This window comes from Ictalurus punctatus, chromosome 2, assembly GCF_001660625.3.
Source record: "Ictalurus punctatus breed USDA103 chromosome 2, Coco_2.0, whole genome shotgun sequence".
NCBI classification, from domain to species: Eukaryota; Metazoa; Chordata; class Actinopteri; order Siluriformes; family Ictaluridae; genus Ictalurus; species Ictalurus punctatus.
In genome coordinates this window covers 17,928,588-17,947,557 of record NC_030417.2, presented here as the reverse complement: position 1 = coordinate 17,947,557, position 18,970 = coordinate 17,928,588, and the positions used below count along the sequence as shown (strand labels likewise).

The following is an 18,970-nucleotide window of genomic DNA, read 5'->3' as shown; positions in this document are numbered from 1 at the left end:
CAGTCCGCCATATTGACTGTTGTCGTTTGCCTTGAGAAGAAGATAAGCAAGAACATTTGCGGCGCTTGTAAAAGAACAACAATTTTTATATATATATAAAAAACAAAACAAACCGAAACCGCTTTTCCGTCGAGCTCGCAAATCAGCGCAAGTCCGTGGCGAGTGGGAATTTATCGAGATGGCTAGGAAGAAGAGCAAACAGGCCGGAGTTGGGAATAAAGAGCAGAGTTTGTCGAAGAGCCTCGGCGGAGGAGGAGATGCAGGAGCAGCAGCTGCAGCCAGGAGCACTCAGGTAGCGTTAGCTCAACCGGCTAATCAGGCTAACTCAACCATGGGCTGCATTCCAAACGCCTTCCTGGTGGACTTATGGTACACTATGTAGGGCGTAGAATCCATTATCACACATCCTACACTAGTGCACTTATGTGGGGATTCCGGAGCTATTCAGGATGCGACTACAGCTTGGCTCCATCGCTTGCTTTACCTTATAGATCTTTTTTATTTAGACATTTCCCTATAGATTATACATGTTTCACTCGTACGCTGTTTAACGACTTGTCCGCCTTCGAGTTTCAAAAATTGTAAGTCATAAACATGTTTGCACTTAGCGAGCAAAGCCAACATTATATTCGGGCGGAGCACCTTGCCTGCTACCAGCCCGTAATACATGCATATTTTATTTCTTAAAACACAACCACTTCAGTGCAAACATTTGAACAAACTAGTTGTGCTTTTCTAGCTGTCTAGACGATTGGTTTGTTCAGGACGGCCTTACGTGCAAGCTGTAGAAACACGAAGCGTTATTTTCTTTACTCCGCACCCGCATTCGTGAAAATCCCTCCTTCCGCGCTCGATTGTGACGTCCTCCAAGGCAGCTTGCTGATTGGGTCCTAGGAACGTCTGTTTGACGGATTGATGTTAACTAGCCAATCAGACCGGAGGAGACAGAAATTTGTTGGAATACGGGTGGTGGTGATGGGAATAACGACTGGTCGAAGCTAATGTCCTCGTCGCTGAAGTCCAGCCAGTTTGTTTATGAACTTAATTACTTTTTTTTTGTATTTGTTGCTAGAAAAAAATTACCACCGGACTTTAATTTTGGGGTGAATAAACCTGTTTCTTGAGCATCCCTGCTGTACTTTCAGTTTCGCTCCAACACAATGTGACAGCCGCCACACAAATGAGCAAGGGCAGTAGGAGAAAAGTCACCGCGTTCAGGACACGTTTATAGGAAAAGTCCACTCTGGAACACATTAAAAATTGTTATATTCACCTGTATGTGATGTACACATGGATTTGTGGTGCTGGTTTGTTAGTTGGTCCTGTAGGGTCACTGTTCCTGTCAGAAGTTAGGATTTGTCCCGCTCTGACATCACAGGGTGACTCTGTAATCGCTTGTGCTGTCACACTGGCGTTTAAAACGAGTACTAACGCTCAGATTTTGTTCTTGGCACTTAAAAACGAAAGAGCGACCATTTGTTTTTTTTTTTTGTTTGTTTTTTTACTATAGACATTTTCTTCCAGATGTTTAAACGCCGGATTAAACGTTCCAGAATGCAGTGCGGCTGTATGACACTGAGCTGCAGCAGGGACTTGAATCAGCTAGTTCGTGATTGAAGAGGTGACGATGGCGTTGATGTTTACGTCGACATCAGTGTGAAAGTCGCAGCCAGGTTAGCTGATCGGTATGAGCAGGCAAGAGAGCTGGACAGACTGAAATACGAAAGCGTTAAAGCGCTGCTGCATCGCTCTCTTTAGAGATGAAACTGCTCCACGGTGGTTACTTTTCATAGGTACTCTTGATGTTAATAAGACAAAAACAGCCTAGGTTTATGGGAAAAGACTCGGATTATCATTTTTCCTATGAAGTGTTGTGGCCTGAGTTATAGGGTTGGACTTGGAGGTCATCACTGAGCTAGGGGCATGTCTTTTTAAAAAAATTTTTTTTTAAAAATTATTTATTTATTTTTTGATTGACAAGCTGTCTGAACAAACAAAAATCAGATGCACACGTAGAGATGATGTTTAAATAAAGACCCATCGGTTCTGTCACATTCTGCAAATCATACGAGGACACGTCATGGACGATCGCTTTTTTAAAAATTATTATTATATTGTTGTAAGGCTTGTGTCAGCGCATGCTGCTGCTGATCGTTAGTACGTTCAATTATTATTTTAAACTCATTACTCATCCAAGAGCTGGAGACAGTATACACATGCGCCTCCTGTAGTGAGTGTCCTCACTAAAGACGTCTCTGTTCATGAAGAACAAGAGAGAATTTTTTTTGTACCCATATTAATACGTATAGGGTGTACATAATTTAGGATTATTTCTACACATCACTTTTGAGTAAGTGTAAAAAAATAAAAATAAAAAAAAGTCAGGATCTTCGCAGGCACCCAAGCAAAATGGTGGAAATGTTTTATTTATTTAACGTATTTGGAAGGAGTCTCCAGTGTCAGCGCTTTGTAACAGCAAGAGGTAAAGCTCTGATTTTTTTACATTTTCAGACTTGGGGGGGAAAGTTTTCATGATGGACGACTTCTGTCTTACTTTTTGTCTTATTAACTTCAAGAGAGAGGAAAAAGAAAGGCTGGAGGGAGAACGACTGTGTATAGCTGCTATAACAATCTCAGACATTCCACAACATTAAATGTAACAATAAAAGGATCAAATAAATAAAGATGTTAGGATTTTTCAGATTATTTTCCTATAACTGCATGTGCCCATATGTTATATTCTCTGCTTAATGGATTGTTAAACAGTTTATCCATCTTGTTGGATTAGAGACTAATTTCAGTTGGTTTATTTGTGTTTTATTGAGCTCAGTCATTTATTATTGGGATATTTGTGCTGTTTGTCATTTTCCACAAAATATAGAATCTCGTGTTTGTAATTTTTGTGTGTTTATTAAACCGACTAGAGATTACAGTGAAAAATGTATACCGTCTGAACTGAACTCCTTCCTGCCCCACAGTCGGTGCACACGTGCTGCTTGCTGTGCCATCGGGAGTTTAAGGACTGGGGTTCGGGCCTGGCGAACGGGCTCCCGGGCCATGGCTCCAAGCTGGCCGATGCCGTCCCGGCGCTCTCGCAGGCCCTGCTGAGGGAGGCGCCCGGGCGCAAGCTGGCCGATGCCGTGCCTTCACTGTCGCAGTCGCTGCTGGGCGAGGTGCCGCTGTGGATCTGCCAGAGCTGCCGCAAGAGCGTGGAGGAGGAGGAAAGGAGGGCGGTGCTGGAGCAGAGTGCGCCGGTGAGTAGGGAAGGGACGAACTCGGGATGCCTCTTTCTGTACGCACGTTTATTAAGAAATTTTTGTACAAAATGAAGCATCCTTGTCTGTTTATTCACTAATTCTGAGCTGATTCTGGAAACATTACCCATGATCCCACTTTCTGGTGTCTCAAAGGTGTGTAAATTTTTAGAGCGATGAACAAATTCGCATCTGTTCTGCTAACATCATATTTGGACCGGTTTGGAGATTTTGAGCTACCTCGGCGACCTCCTTGCTTGTGAAGGTCCGGATAAGCAACCGAAATGTCCACAATTTCAGTTTCAATGCTTAACTGTTAATGACTGCTGTAAATAAGACCTCAGTTAGTATTGGTTATGTTTAGTTTAATGCTTCACGTTATCGCTTTTGACTAGCGCCAGGAACTCTGAACAGACGAGACCTCTGAATTAAACTTAAAACTGAGATTAAACGCTTGATAAATAATAGTTAATAAACACTTCTCTGACTTTAAACATTGTTTTTGTAGCTCTCTCTCTATCTATCTATCTATCTATATATATACATATAATATGTGTGTGTGTAATTTATTTATATATATATATATATATATACACACACACACATACATACATACATACATACATACATACATATGTGTGTGTGTGTGTGTGTGTGTAGAGATATATATATATATATATATATATATATATATATATATATATATATATATATATATATATATATACACACACACATTAAACAATCCATGTTATCAGTTTGCTAATCAGACCAGAGAAGGTGAACAAAATAAAAATCTGTAAAAGTATCTAACCCTTAAATCCATGATTGGTTTGATGCTATGTTAGTAATTGTAGCACTGGAGCACTTTTCCTCAGTGTGATGTGACTTCCCCGAAGTGACACACGGAGACGATTATAAGATCACAGCGTGTCACTTTCTGCCACACTTCTGCACTGTGGGGGGAAAAACCAGTCGTGCAGGTCGTGGCGCATGAATGGTACGAGCGATAGACTGGTGCTCAAAATAAACATCAGCTATTAACTAGTGTTGCGTCGTAATAACTAACCTAAATATCAAGATTTGCTTGAAACTCATTCTTCTTATACTTTTTCTTCTTCTTCTTCCTCTTATTATTATTATTATCACAATTATTACGTTTATTGCACTGTATACCACAGCACTGTTGAATTCATTTTTCTATAACAGCACCTCTGACGGCGGTTCACGCAGTGAGTCACAGGTTCATATGAATGCCCTCATTCTAATACATTATCGTTTATATTGAAACGGCTATAATATAGCGGACGCTTCATGTAATCGGGTTAAAAACCGTGTGTAATTGGAGATCTGGAAGGAGTCTCCAGTGTCAGTGGTAAAGGTGTTAATGTCAGTTCCTCGTTAACGTTGTTTTTGTCTTATTGTAACATACAAACGTAACTGTAAAGTGGTAAAAGTATGACGGCATCCTTAAATCATTATAAAAGCTGTAATTGTTGTCAAATTGCTGTGGTATATGAGGAATAAAACACTTCAGGATTTGTTGATTTAAAAAAAGAAAAAGATTACTTTTTCATCAGTAAAATAGATGATTTGATATATATAATATGTCAAAAGTGTTTTGTGGCATAATCATAATATGGATGTTCTTTATTTTATCGTCATAATGTCATGTACATTAAACACAACAGTGCATATGATTACTGTACAGTACAGTGCAGAAAGGCATCAGTCACACAAATACTGCCGGTGAAACAGTGTGCACATGATGCTGAGAATATTACTAACTTTATCTGCCTAACTGTGATCATCATTAAAGAGTGATTAATTGTGCGTCGTCATGTGCACGATACAGATGTTGGGTACAAATGCTAAACAAGAGCCACATCGTTTACTATTAAATTGAAGGCGCTTTCAAGAGCACAGTATTTAATCCTCTTATGATTTATTGCTCTGTGTGAGAGCTACTAAAACACAGCTCATGAATCTGGCCTTGACAGTTCAGACTAATGTGAAAACCAGCCTTGTTATTTACCACCCAGATTATAATGTTTAGTGCCTCCTTCATCATCATCATCATCATCATCATCATCATCATCAGCCTCCTGCTTCTTAAAATAGACTGAAATTGTACTCATCAGAGAGACAACGGTGTAACGGACGCTGCTCCATGTGTTTGTTAAACACAGTCAGTTTTGTCATCAGTGCTTTAGGACTGTTAGGAAAGTAGTAGTGATAATAATATTATTATTATTATTATTATTATTATTATTATTATTATTATTATTATGTTTAAACTGCATCTCAGTGGTTTAAAGCATGTCAGAAAAACAGAATAAAGAATTAAAAGGTAGCCACAAAGAAATGGTACAATAATAAATACAGCACTGACACTGGGGAAGTTTTATTTATATATATGTATATGTGTGTTTATAAATATAAAATTTGTCAGTGTAATTTAAAATGCAGCTCAGTGCTTGAAGTTTTTAAGTTATGAAGAAAAGAGAGGCATTTTAATAAAAAATGCAACAAATAAAAGAAAATATGAAATGTAAAACTTTTATAATTTTGATACAAATTATTTTATTAACAGAATTATTATATAACTGTAATATAAAAGTAATGTAAATAACCTGCTAGTAAAAGTAAGTCAATAGATATTTACTACTAATAAAATAAACATAATAAAATAAATCGTGACATCTTTTTATTATATCTTTTTTTATATAATGATGAAATGAATGGACCTTGGAGGCAGCTAATTGATTCATTTATTTAATTGTCTGTCTATTTGTCTGTCTATCTATCCATCTGTTTGTTTGTTTGTTTTGCTAAACCTGAAATGGTAAACATTGCACAGATCCTACACACACAGGTTCTTTTTTTTTTCTTTTTTTTTTTTTATTTCAGCTCTACTCTGTCATGAGCATAGAACAAACCTGTCTCGTGACAGTATTGCGGTATGATAATTTTTTGTAATATCGCCCACCCAGAGTGAAAAATATGCTTTAGCTGTTTCTTTTTAAATGAGTGACAGATGGAGCCTGATGGATTTGTCCTTGATAATGTGTTCCAGATCTTCGGTGCATAAAAACTGCAAGCTGCTTCATCACTGCTTTCATACGTTGAATATGGAGAAGGTTAAGACTAAACAATCCTGATCTTAAGACATAACCTTTATACATCATTTATCAATTATTCAGAGATGTCTAAAGGTTAAGAGGACCTATTATGCTCTTTTTTACAAGCTGTAATATTAGTCTTGGGTGTCCCCAGAAAATGTTTCTGAAGTTTCAGCTCAAAATACCCCACGGATCATTTATTACACTATGCTGTAATTTCCCCTTTTTTGGGTGGAAGCAAAAACACGCTGTTTTCATGCGTGTCTTTTTAAATGCAAATGAGCTGCTGCTCCCCGCCCCCTTTCCAGAAGAGGGCCTTGCCTTTACAGCTCCTGCTTCGGATACTATGGCAACAACAAAGGTGGGTCAAGTACACTGTGTTCAAGAGCAGCCAATGAAGACCAGAGGTGGAGTTTTTTTTGGTACAAACCTACGTAAGTCTGGAATTACTGATGACTCGTTTCAGGCTGTTCAGAATCGGTTCTTTCTTTTGGGAGACAATATACTCCATTTGTTGTGCACTTAGATTTTTTTAAACTTTGTGGACTTTTTACATTCACAAACCACTATATAACATACTACATGAAAGGTAATATCCGAAAAAGCATAATTGGGGCGCTTTAAAAAAAAAAGTTTTATAGTCAGTTCGAAAGGAAAGATGGACAGGCGTGATCCTGATTTTGAAAAAAATTTTTATAGTGTTAATACTCTAATACATGTTACTTTGATCTTTATTTTTGAAAAATTATGTGAAAGCTTGAACATGGCACACAGAACTGTGCCATAATTTCTAAAACCCTATTTTTCAGCCAGATAGCTTAAGGACCTGTTTCTGAGCTCTAAAAGGCTAAAAAATACCTGTCAATCAAACAGAGGAAACTCCTATAAACACTACAGCTTATGGAATGTATGTGTGTGTGTGTGAGTCTGTGTGTTCGTCCATTAATTCTTTCATTGTGCTGTAATAGTTTGTATTACACGCCTTAAATGCCTCTCACACATCAGTGCGTCCATATTAGGTTTTAGCTCAACTCACTATCTCATAACGTTGTACTTTTATACAACCGGTTAGTTCCGGTCCACTAAATTGTTTGGACAAATGGCGTTCCAAGAGTGCCTTTATTTACTCTAAACTCACGGGACGACTCTCCGCTCGTCTGTGTTCACCATGTAAAATTCCACTTCCTAGTTCGAACAAAAAACGGTTACTACATTAGTCATCAGCGAACACCACAAACGATACTTTTGAGTTAAATTATGAAAGCTCATCTGGTGAAGATGAAAAGGAAGAAGGTACGCTAATTTTACCGGACGCACCTTTAACAGGAATGTACAAATCAATGTGATGTCTGCACCGAAGCTACGACACTGATGTTGCAAACCAATACAATTTTCATCCAGATGTTAACTCTGATTATACGTACGTATTCTATGGCAATGCATGCCACAATCAGTGTGTTTTAATATTAATATTAAATTATGTAGCTTAACAGTGTTTGGGGTTTGAAGGCTTTGGGTGTGAACTTCCATTACCTGGTAGTAGGAGTTAGTGATGTGGCAAATTTCCGATCCACAATGCTTTGTGATTTCAGTGTTTTGAATATTTTCATGACACATGATATGTATATACACGTTTTCTAAGGTTTTGCTAACAAAGCCATCCGTACAGTTTTTTGTGATGCTTGATATGCTTGATTTAGTTGTGGCTTTTTGCACAATTTTTTGTGTTTTAAATTTTTTTTTTGCGAACAACTACTTGAATTGGCGGAATTGCAGTTGCACAATATTGTTTTGCACGGCCTTTCAATGTGACGTTTGTTCAGTCCCGCCAGGATTTTGTGATAGCAGAAATTAACATGAAATCAAGCAAACTCCGCAACGTTCTCAATTTTTCAAAATTACCACAGATGTTCCGCAGATTTCGGCCACGACGCGTCTTGTGATGCCATCACGACACGCATTCAGCCAAAGCCCTCTTCGGTTCGCGTGCGTCGAACATGAGTACAGCTAAAAGGTCTCATTTACCAACAAGCATCACTGAAAGACCGTGCGAAACAATTTTGTGCGATTACAATTTCGCCATTTCAATTAGTTTTCTGCAAAAAAAGCATAAAAAAAACTAAACAAAACAAACCGCAGCTAAATCAAACACTTTAGGCGGCAACAATCACAAGAAAACTCACCAAAATCCTATGGAGTGATTGCTGGTAAAAATATCTGTACTCATGTTCGACGCACGTGAATCGAAGAGGCTTTGGCTGAATGTGTGTCGTGATGACGTCACATGACACGTCTTTGCCCAAATTCTGAAAAATTGCAAGCTCCTCCAAATACTGCCGAGTTCATTTCTGCGATCGCAAAATCCTTGAGGAACTGACTGACAAAGCGCCAACAAGGGCCATTACAGGTTAAGAGACTTTTGTTTAACATTTATTGAAATAATGTACGTTTTTCCTCAAAGAAAAGTAGGGAAATGAAATGGTTCTAAAAGCACAGGAAGCTGACAATAACAGCTTCAAAAGGTTTAGTGTGATTTTATAACCTCACAGAATTTTTCTGCTGCCAAGCCCTGCCTGATGGCAACATTATGAATTGCATTGTATGAATGGCTCCTTCAAACATGCGATATAATCGTGTGACAAAATACAAAAGTCACCGCTACTTCTACATAGACGTGCCTGTGTTGAATATGACTATTTTGACCATGGTGCTAGTGTATATTGTGTATACAAATATATAAGCTACAGCTCTGATATGGTGCACTATTAGAGGAAAATCCATGCCACAGTCGTACCAGTGCTGTTCTTTAAAGGGCTCTTGCTAGATGATCTTATCCAAACAACGGCTTCCTGATAGTGCACTGATTATTTACACACCACAGCCGTTCAGTGGAAAAGGCTAAACTTCCGCCTCCCGTTTCCAGTTTTTATGTGTAAACTGTTCCACTGTGCTGGCCATTTATGAAGCCGTTGTCATGCGTTTCCGCTGCTTGAACAGACTCACTGGCTTTGTGTTTGTTCAGAAAATTTTAGTAATTGTACCTGCAGGTGACTGATATTGCAGTGTGTGTGTGTGTGTTTTGCAGGTGCCGTTGTCCCACTCGTCCTCTTGTAAGTCGCAGAACTGTGGGAATGGTTACCCCGAACAGAACTCTGTAGACTGGGATCCCAGCTCCTTTCTGTCGGCCCGGAAGCTCTCGGGCCTTTGGAACTCAACACACTCGAACACAGGAGCTCACTGCACCCACGGCACTGCTACTCACTCTCAGCAAGGTGGGACCTCCCTCTGGGTCTCACAGAGATGATTTCCTGCCATCATGTGATCATGATTTTAGTCATTTTTCTTCCGCATCACATTGCTCCTAACGTTCAGTATTTTCCTGGAGTGCTTTATGGTGTCCGTTGTCGAGTTCTCGAAACTGATTGGTCAGAAGGAGTTCAACAGCAGCTCTGATAGTAATTCGGTCTTCAAATGCAAATCACAGGTTTATATCCACCCAACGTGTTTTATTCCTTTCTTACAACATGGGAAGTTTACTGTATTTAACATTACAAGAAGCTCATTCTTCTACACATGTGACGTGATTTAGAGGCGACACTCCTTCCTCCTTCCTGCTGCCGCTCTAGAAATTTCAACACCTTCTGACCAATGAGAACGGCCCATTCGGCAGAGCCGTGCTATTCTTAGCCATAACAGGTCTAACAAGGTTATTTTTAGGTTATTCTTTCCATAATAAATTATTACCTCGTCTCAGCTATTCTACACAGGTCCCTTCTGGTCTATTTTTATTCAGGTCTGCTCTCATCCATTTCAATAAAGGATTATCTATTATTAATTTTTTTTCCCCTGAAAGGAATAATCTTGTGCGTTTTTTCTTTTCTTTTCAACCTAATCTCACATTTATACAGCACATTTATAGTATGATTTATTATAATCCATTCCCTTCTCTTGTGGTTAGTAAAATATTTTTTTCCCAAACCACTTCAATTTCAATGTCTTAAAGCTCCATAGTAGAGCTTCGTGTAGATCTGCGGTTATTATCCCTCACTGACTTTCCCTTGTGGCCGCTTGTGGTTGTAGCAGGTGGAACGGCAGGACCGACCTGTCACGATAAACGATCGTCTCACGAGGCATCCGGGACCAAAGTGTGTCCCTACAGTCACCCAGCGTCCCCCAGTGCCACATCCACCGCTACGCCACTCTCTACCTCCGCTGAGCTCTGCAAGACCTCGGCCAAGCACTTCAAAACCATGTGTAGGAGACCAACTCCTCCAGGTAGACATGCGCGCGCACACATGCGCACACTGGCTAAAAACATAAACTGCAGCGATCGTCACATTCTGCTCTTTTTATTTCCCCAGGTGAAGCGTTTCACCCAAACGAGCAGCACCAGCCGTCGGCGGATCTCTCCGTTCCACCCAACAGCCCGACGGGTCTCTCTTCTTCCCAGAATTCATCTCTGCTGCCCCCTTCCAGCAAACCCACATCCAATCAGCACGCTCCGTTCACTCCGCTAGTACCAAACCTTGGCGCCAAGCACTCGGCCGGGCAGGACAAACCCAGCGCCTGCAAAAACGCCAAACTGAGCTCCTCCATGATGGGCTGCAATCACCCGTGTAACGGACACAACACCAACGGCGCCGCAGCCTCCACTAACGTAGCTCATCTAACAGCCAGCTCGTGCAGGTACGCCCCACTATGGGGATGTAATGAGAGATGTGGGAGATTTTTCTTAATCCTTGCGATTTAAATAATTCAGTGTAATCCTTTGACCTCACAAGATGTCTTTTCTGAGGCAGTTCAGTACATTAGTGAAATTTTATTTTGACTACAGATTGGTCCAGAAACATGACTTTTTTTTTCTTTTCATTTTCGTTTCATTTTGAATTTTTGTTCTTTCGCAGCGTAAAGTGACGATGGCTGGGCCGTGTGTGTTTGTGGTGTTTATAGGGACCAGGCGTGTAAAGGGCACAAGCTGGTGAACGGTTCGTCGTTGTGCCAGCAGGCGGCGTGTGAGGGGGACGAAATGGAGGATGAGGACAGCGGCTCCGAGCGCAGCTCCTGTGCCTCCTCTTCCACGAACCAGCGTGACGGCAAATACTGCGACTGCTGCTACTGCGAGTTCTTTGGACATAACGCGGTAACTAAAATAAAGACATAAAGTTGCACTCAGATGAACTTGGTTATGGTCATGATTTAATATGAACCACTTGTTTCCATCCAAGTTACGTTTGGAACTGTGATATGGGAGATGATTTGGTTGTAGAGGAGCTGATATGATGTACCACAAGGTTCTGTTTTAGGCCCAATGTTATTCTCCTTTTATATCCAGCCTCTTGGATATGTAATTCCCAAAAATAATATTGCAAATAGTAATAATATTAATCAATCATCAAACTACTTTACAGTGCCCTCCACTAGTATTGACACCCTTGGAAATATGAGCAAAGAGGCCTGTGAAAAAATGTCTTTGTTGTTTAATCGTTATATTTTTGTTAAAAAATAAATCACAAAAATTCTTTGCTCTCAAGCATATCAAACGATTACAAACAGAACACGGGTTTATCAAAGAAATATTTGTTAAATATAGGTGTGCCACAATTATTAGCACCCCTATGAATTCATATGAGAAAAATATATTTGAAATATATTCCCATTAATATTTTATAGTTTTTAATACACCTGGTTGACTGGGAACAGGAAATTGTTCAACCCTGACTTCCTGTTTCACACGGGTATAAATATAAGGTAACACACAGGCCAAATTCCCTTAGGCATTAATAACAATGGGTAAGACCAAGGGATATATCTGTGATGTATGGCAAAAAGGTTGTTGAGCTTCACAAAATGGGAAGTGGCTATAAGGAAATAGCGCACGCATTGAAAATGCCCATTTCCACCATCAGGGTAATAATTAAGAAGTTCCAGTCAACTGAAAATGTTAGGAATAAACCTGGAATTGGACGTGTGTATATTATCTCAGCGCACTGTGAAGAGGACGGTTCGAGTGGCCAAAAAATCTCCAAGGTTCATAGCTGGAGAATTGCAGAATTTAGTTGCATCTTGGGATCAGAAAGTCTCCAAAACTACAATCTGTATATCACCTACATCACCACAATTTGTTTGGAAGGGTTTCAAGAAAAAAGCCTCTACTGTCATCCAAAAACATCCTCAACCATCTTCAGTTTGCCAGACGCTACTGGAACTTCAAAAGGGATCGGGATCTATGGTCAGATGATAGTTTTGGTGCACACAGAGAGGTAGACATTTGGAAAAGTACCTCATGTCTCTGTCAAATATCAACAGATATTAAATGAAAACTTGTCTGCCTCTGCCAGAAAGCTTAAAATGGGCCGTGGTCGGATCTTCCAAGAGGACAGTGATCCAAAACATACATCAAAATCAACACAAAAATGGTTTACTGACCACAAAATCAATGTGCTGCCATGGCCATCCCAGTCCCCTGACTTGAAACCCATATAAAACCTGTGGGGTGAACTGAAGATGAGAGTCTGCATGTGGAGAGATTCTGTATGGAGGAGTGGTCTCAGATCTCAGATCCATTGCCATGTATTCTCCAAGCTCATCAGGCATTATAGGAGAAGACTCAGAGGTGTTAACTTGGCAGCGGGAGGTAGAACAAAGTATTGACTAAAAGGGTACCAGTAATTGTTGCACATCTATATTTAACAAAGATTTTTTTGATAAACTTGTTTTGTTTGCAATTGTTGATATCCATTAGAGCAGACAATTTTTGTGATTTATTTTTTTATTTATTTTTTTAATCAAAAGTTTGAACAATAAAGACAAATTTTCACAGCCGCCTTTGCGGATATTTACCAAGGGTGCCAATATTAGTGGAGGGCACTGTAAATATTAAAAGATTAGAGTATTTAAAGGTATAATAAAGACACATTATACAATGTATGATGACTCATGCAATTAATATTAGCCCTTAAAAGCATTAGCAAGATCATACAATGATCAGAATGTTGGACAAACAAATATGGTCTTAATGTGGACGTAAAAGCATATGGCATTCCTGATGATCTGCGATTCCAGAGTTCCTGAGATTCAAGTGATTATCTGGATTAACAGAAGTGTTCAGGCTGGGTTATACTGGTTCAGGAGATCAGCAAGATATGCCTCAAATTGGATTGTGTAATGAATGCAAAACTTGAAAGATCTAAACTAGTGCTGTAATTAATTTTCTTTCTATAATACAGTACATCATAACTAGAAGCAATGTGCATGTGCAGTGAGTTATGCTAATAGCTAGCCTATAATCCTATAGTTTAAGCCATGAATCTGTTCAAAAGCTCGGGAAGTGCTAATAGGCCGAATTGTTTAGCTGATGCCGAGTTATTCTGTCAAAATAAATTTAAAAAATCACCTACATGAGGCATTTCGTCCTGCAGCCCCCTGCAGCTCCCACGAGCCGGAACTATGCGGAGATCCGAGAGAAACTCCGCTCTAGACTGACTCGTCGTAAAGAGGAGCTGCCTCAGAGGCAGGACCTGGACCCGGCTGTAACGAGCGCCATAGATCACCGGGACGTCGACGAGCTCCTCCACTTCATCAACTCCACAGAGCCCAAAAGGGTGAACAGCGCCAAGGCCGCCAAACGTGCTCGCCACAAACAGAAGAAGAAGGTACGGCTTCTTGAAGTCATTTGAGTCAATACTGAGGCACAGATTATACTAACAAAAACTCGCATCAAGTGTTTCTATAGTACAGATTTTAATATGGAATATTAATCTTTGCTTTTACATGCCTACGTTCTGTCCAGGAGAAGGAGCGTGCACTACAAGCATGCAGCGAGCAGCGTTTGTCCTCTTCTCCTCAGCCAGAGGAAGTGGAGGAACTGGAGGAGGAGGAGGAGCGTGCTCCAGATGGTGAGGCTGGACGGCTACTCGAGTGGCCTCAGCTGGAGCTGGAGCGCGTCAACAGCTTCCTAACGTCTCGCCTGGAGGAGATCAAGAACACCATCAAGGACTCCATTCGTGCATCGTTCAGCATGTACGACCTCAACCTCGACGTCAGCGACTTCCCCAAAAAAGCTGCCTCGCTAGAGGGCCAGCGCCTGCTGCCTCACCTCAACGGTTCAGCAACCGAGCCACAGCAGATCGACCTGGACCTCGCGCCGCTCTCGTTCAAAAACTTTAAAAAGAGCGTGAAGATTCTCCAAGGCCTTACCAGCGAGAATAACAACAGTAGCCCCCCTCCCACCCCCACTACGCCCACCCCCACAAACAACAATACCACCATCAACATCACTCCTGCGCCTAACGACGCACCCAAATCCAAAGATGAGACCAAGAACGCCACGGGCAACGCCGCCAAAGCAAAGAAGGGCAAGAAAAACCAGCGGCAGCAGCAGGAGCAGGTGTCCCAGGAGCAGCAGGTTAACTCCAAACCAGCTAAAGTGACATCTGGAAATCAGGAGAAAAGCAGTGAGGTGGAAAAAGGAGCCAGGGGAGGGTGCAGAGGAGCCCAGCAGCACGGGGAGTGTCAGAAAACCGGTAGCAAAAAGATAGAGGAGAGCAAGCAATCCTCCAAGCACAACGGCAACGCAGCCTTGAACGGGAACCATCACTCGGGTTCCAACACGCAGAGGGGGAAGAACGAGAACGAGACGCGAAGCAACAAATTGGAGCATGAAACGGATGGGAAAAGCAGCTCAAACAATGTATTCAACTTTCAGAACTCGCAGCAGCAACAACAGTCCAAAGGAAAGAATAAGAAGAACAAGAGCAAGACGGAAAAGTCCAGCAGTGCTATCGGTAAACGAATTTTTACAACAGGGTTGCACAGGGCTAAAATATCATACCACCATACTTGAGGACATTTCTACACAATATATAATTTAGCTAACAAACTGTCTGCAAAACGGTAGTAAAATAAACAAAACTTTTTTTGAATATATATACTTTTCTTTAATACCTACAGGAAAAAAAAATCTTAAATCAAATCAATGTAATCCATTTACTGTCATTTAATTTGTAATGATTAAAAACATAAAAAGTACTTCACCATACGAACAATATCTCAGAAAACTGTATTGTGTAATCATTTATCATGATGTCCATATTATATCAATATATGGACCAGCCATAGTGTTGTGTATTCGCAAAAAATGAGAGCCTTCTGATTATTTCTTTTTGTTTATTGATATTTTCTTGCTGTAGCCTTTCTTGTTTTATTTAGATCTATTTATATTTGTTTATTTATGTCAATAATTTTTTTTTTGCGCCTCGATAGATGATGTGTTCCTCCCTAAAGATCTGGATCCAACGGAGATGGACGAGATCGATCGCGAGGTCGAATACTTCAAGAGGTGAATCTTCATCTACAAATCAGCATATTATCCCGCTCAGGAGTGAACGAATCACACGTTCAAACGCACTTGTTTGCCGCACACCTACGAATAAACAACTAATATCCCTGATGCAAAATCTGCTTGTCCAGAGCTACTGGTTTGTGCACTCCTGACACTGATCTGTTGACGTACTCGTCTTAATCTCTTTGTGTCATTGTGTCTCCCTCCAGGTTTTGCCTCGATTCAGCTAAACAGACGCGACAGAAAGTGGCTGTGAACTGGTCCAACTTCAGCCTGAAAAAGATGCCGTCGAATGCAGCGCAGTAACACAGCACTCACTCACACAAACACACACAACACACACACGCCTGGATGATGGTAACCAGAGAACCCCACCAACTTCCCAGTAGGACTCGACTCTCTCGACCACCTGATTGGTCACTCTATAGTCTATAGCCACTGTACTCCTGATCTGATTGGCTGGAGGTCACCGTCTGTCTCCGCCCCTCCCTCAGTGTGCCACGGGACTGTAATAGTCACACAGTCTGTAATTGTCCACCGGAGAGTTTTTTTTTTTTTTTTTTTACTGTATCTCTTAGTAGAGCGAGATCACTCGCAGGAAATCTCATTGCTTCATTTTGTAGTGTGTAAATATAATGATTTTACAATAAAAAACAAAACAAAACTGGTTTTACACTCCAACCCATGGCACACCTCGGCCCGGTCACCCCACAATGTCTATTTATTTATTCTTCTGTTCCAAAAGGTACTTTTTAATTCTGACATGTGCTCATTGACAAAATAGTGCAGATACTGACAACATTACAGAAATGACATTGGGTGTTTTGGTCGCAGAGTGTGGAGGGGAAACTTTTTAGACTTGTCTGTATCAAACGTCTCAGTAGAAGCATTCCGAAATAAATGTTATATTTATTTCCCAGCACGTACCATTTTATACCGTTCTCCTCTCGCAGTAGTTGATTTTCCTTAAATTACGATGAAATCTGTAACTTATGCTATATAATAGCGCTATCAAATCTCGCAACAATTTCGCAGACTTGACCTGATTTTAGATCAGTATCAAGGGTGCCAACATTTTTATGGTTTAGACGCATTTGCGGTATTTAAGCAAAACACCGGAAAACTACCAAACGTGAATGAAAATCAAGGTTGTAATTTGAGAAATACACGTTTGCGGTTTCTTTTCTGCATACAGACGTTATTTACTACGTAAAATCTTGTGAGCCAGTAGAAATCAAGTAGGCAGGGCTGTCCTTTTTTTTGGGGGGGTTCTGTAGTAAGAGATGCTGCTTATTATGAAGTAGCACTCATGCTCTGTTTTATTACTGCTGCTTGGTGCACATTTTAAGGGGTGGATGGTGGTTTTTTTTAAAGTTTTTTTTTTTTTTAATATGTATCGCATCCACCATTATGTGCTAGATTTATTTTTATTTATTTCTGATTTGTTCCTCTGAGACGTGTGATCAATACAAGCCTGGGGACATAAAGTACTTAAAAAGGTTAGTGTGGGACCATGTAAAACATATTTGCCCTTTCCCCTTCTTCTTCTTCTTATTATTATGAGTATACTTGGACATGTTGGACAAATTTTTAAAAACGAAACAACAACAACAAAAAAAAAAACACTAATATATACAGCAATGGTGTATCTAATACCTGTGTCTAACACTTTCATCACATGAAATCCTCAAAGAAAAAGGGAAAAGGTCGATGAGACTTCCCTTGCATGCCTCTCCAAACTGACGGTTGGGTTCCAGATGAGCACTGAGCGTTCTCCGGGTTCAGTCTTGTCTTTGTGCTCCTGAGAATCCTCCTCTGTAGACGTACGGCTGTTCGGCTGCGTACCGGTCGCTCAGCCTCCCTCTCTCTGTAGTCGCTGCTTGTTGTAGTTTGGCTTAGACCGAGTTCAGATGGATTAAAAAAAAAAAAAAAAAAAACAACTTCCTGTCCCGGTGTTTTCTATGTCACGTTCGGTATCGAGGACCTGTATTTAATTTTTTTTTCTCTCTGTTAATAATCTTCAGCGCCATGGTACAACATTCATGGCGTTAAGCCTGATTATCGCTCTGCACGTGTTCGTATGTGTCGCCACCTTCATACCTTGAGTAGACAAAATCTTAAAATAACGATTCTGTCGGGACCTGGGAATTAAATCAATGACCGACGATGCTCCGTCTCTCTCGGCTCGAGATGAAAAACACGATGAGTTTTTTAAAAAATCTGTTCGAGCTGTCATTTTCCTATTCTACATCTCTGATGCTATCCAGGTTATATTGAAATAGGAGACATTATTTTAAATGTTTGGAATGTAGATTTATACTATACCATTAAAGGCCAAGTGTATGTTGGCTTTTTTTGTTGTTTTCTTTTTTTTTTTTCTTTTTTTTTTTTTTTTAATTATTCACTTTTGATACTGTGAAAATCTTTCATTCAGAAAGATTAAAACATGACAGTTTTGAAAAAAAGAAACAAGTGTCGTGTTTGATTTCTGTCGGAATTTTTAAGGAATTCTTACGATAAAATGGTGTAGTGTTGAGATCATTGGATTATATATGAAGAACAGGCAGACAAATCCACAAGTATTGGCACCCTTTAAGAGAACAGGCAGAAACGATTGTATAAAATTGTCAATCCAGTCAAATGGTAGGAAAAATTATCCTTTTTTTGTGTTAAAGCCACTGTTATAAAAAAAACATTTATATTATAATATTACCACTTGTGGCAAACTATGTATTTGTTTATTTTTGTATCCATCTATATAGTGATCTATTTTTTTAATTGACTCCCAAATATTTATTTATTTTTTATATAACTGCAAACAAATGGTCATTGTCTACAAAAAAAAAAAAGTTTTCAGTCTTCAGAAACTCTGCTTGTTGACTTATCCTGATGCGGTTTATTTTGCCTCTTGGGGTTTCAAAATCAAGCTGTTTGGAAAGGTTGCATGAAAGAAAACCTTCCTTAAGTGCAACACAGAAAAGTATTTTTTTGGTGAAAAAGGTGACATATGGAAACAATAAGAATATGACTGAAAAACAATCCATATTAACATCAAATGGCTACCTCATTCTTTGTATTTTAACATTATTGAAAATTTGTGGTTGAAATGTAAAAAGCCACAAAAGTCTCCTGTGTCTGCTTTCATTAGAGCTAAATTGGAGACTAAGTTGAACTGATTAAAAAGGTGAAATCAGGTGTGGATCCTGCTTGGTTGGAAATGAAAGCCTATACCCCCAGCCCCTTTGTGGATAAGA

The 18,970-nt window shown here is 39.9% G+C and overlaps 1 protein-coding gene across 2 annotated transcripts; it reads left to right on the top strand.

Annotated features, from left to right (window-relative positions):
- fam193b (family with sequence similarity 193 member B) lies at window positions 1-18,306 on the top strand. Of its 2 annotated transcripts, none has more exons than XM_017489660.3 (10): window positions 1-292; window positions 2,979-3,254; window positions 9,462-9,648; window positions 10,460-10,651; window positions 10,738-11,062; window positions 11,327-11,516; window positions 13,795-14,028; window positions 14,166-15,159; window positions 15,638-15,713; window positions 15,926-18,306. In XM_017489660.3, exons 1-10 carry the CDS (start codon window positions 179-181, stop codon window positions 16,020-16,022), a joined length of 2,685 nt encoding a protein of 894 aa, XP_017345149.1. In that variant the 5' UTR covers window positions 1-178; the 3' UTR covers window positions 16,023-18,306. The 2 variants fall into 2 exon arrangements, with proteins under 2 accessions (XP_017345149.1, XP_017345140.1); XM_017489651.3 differs by having other exon boundaries at window positions 10,457-10,651; window positions 15,926-18,305.
- Window positions 18,307-18,970: the final 664 nt, after the last annotated feature.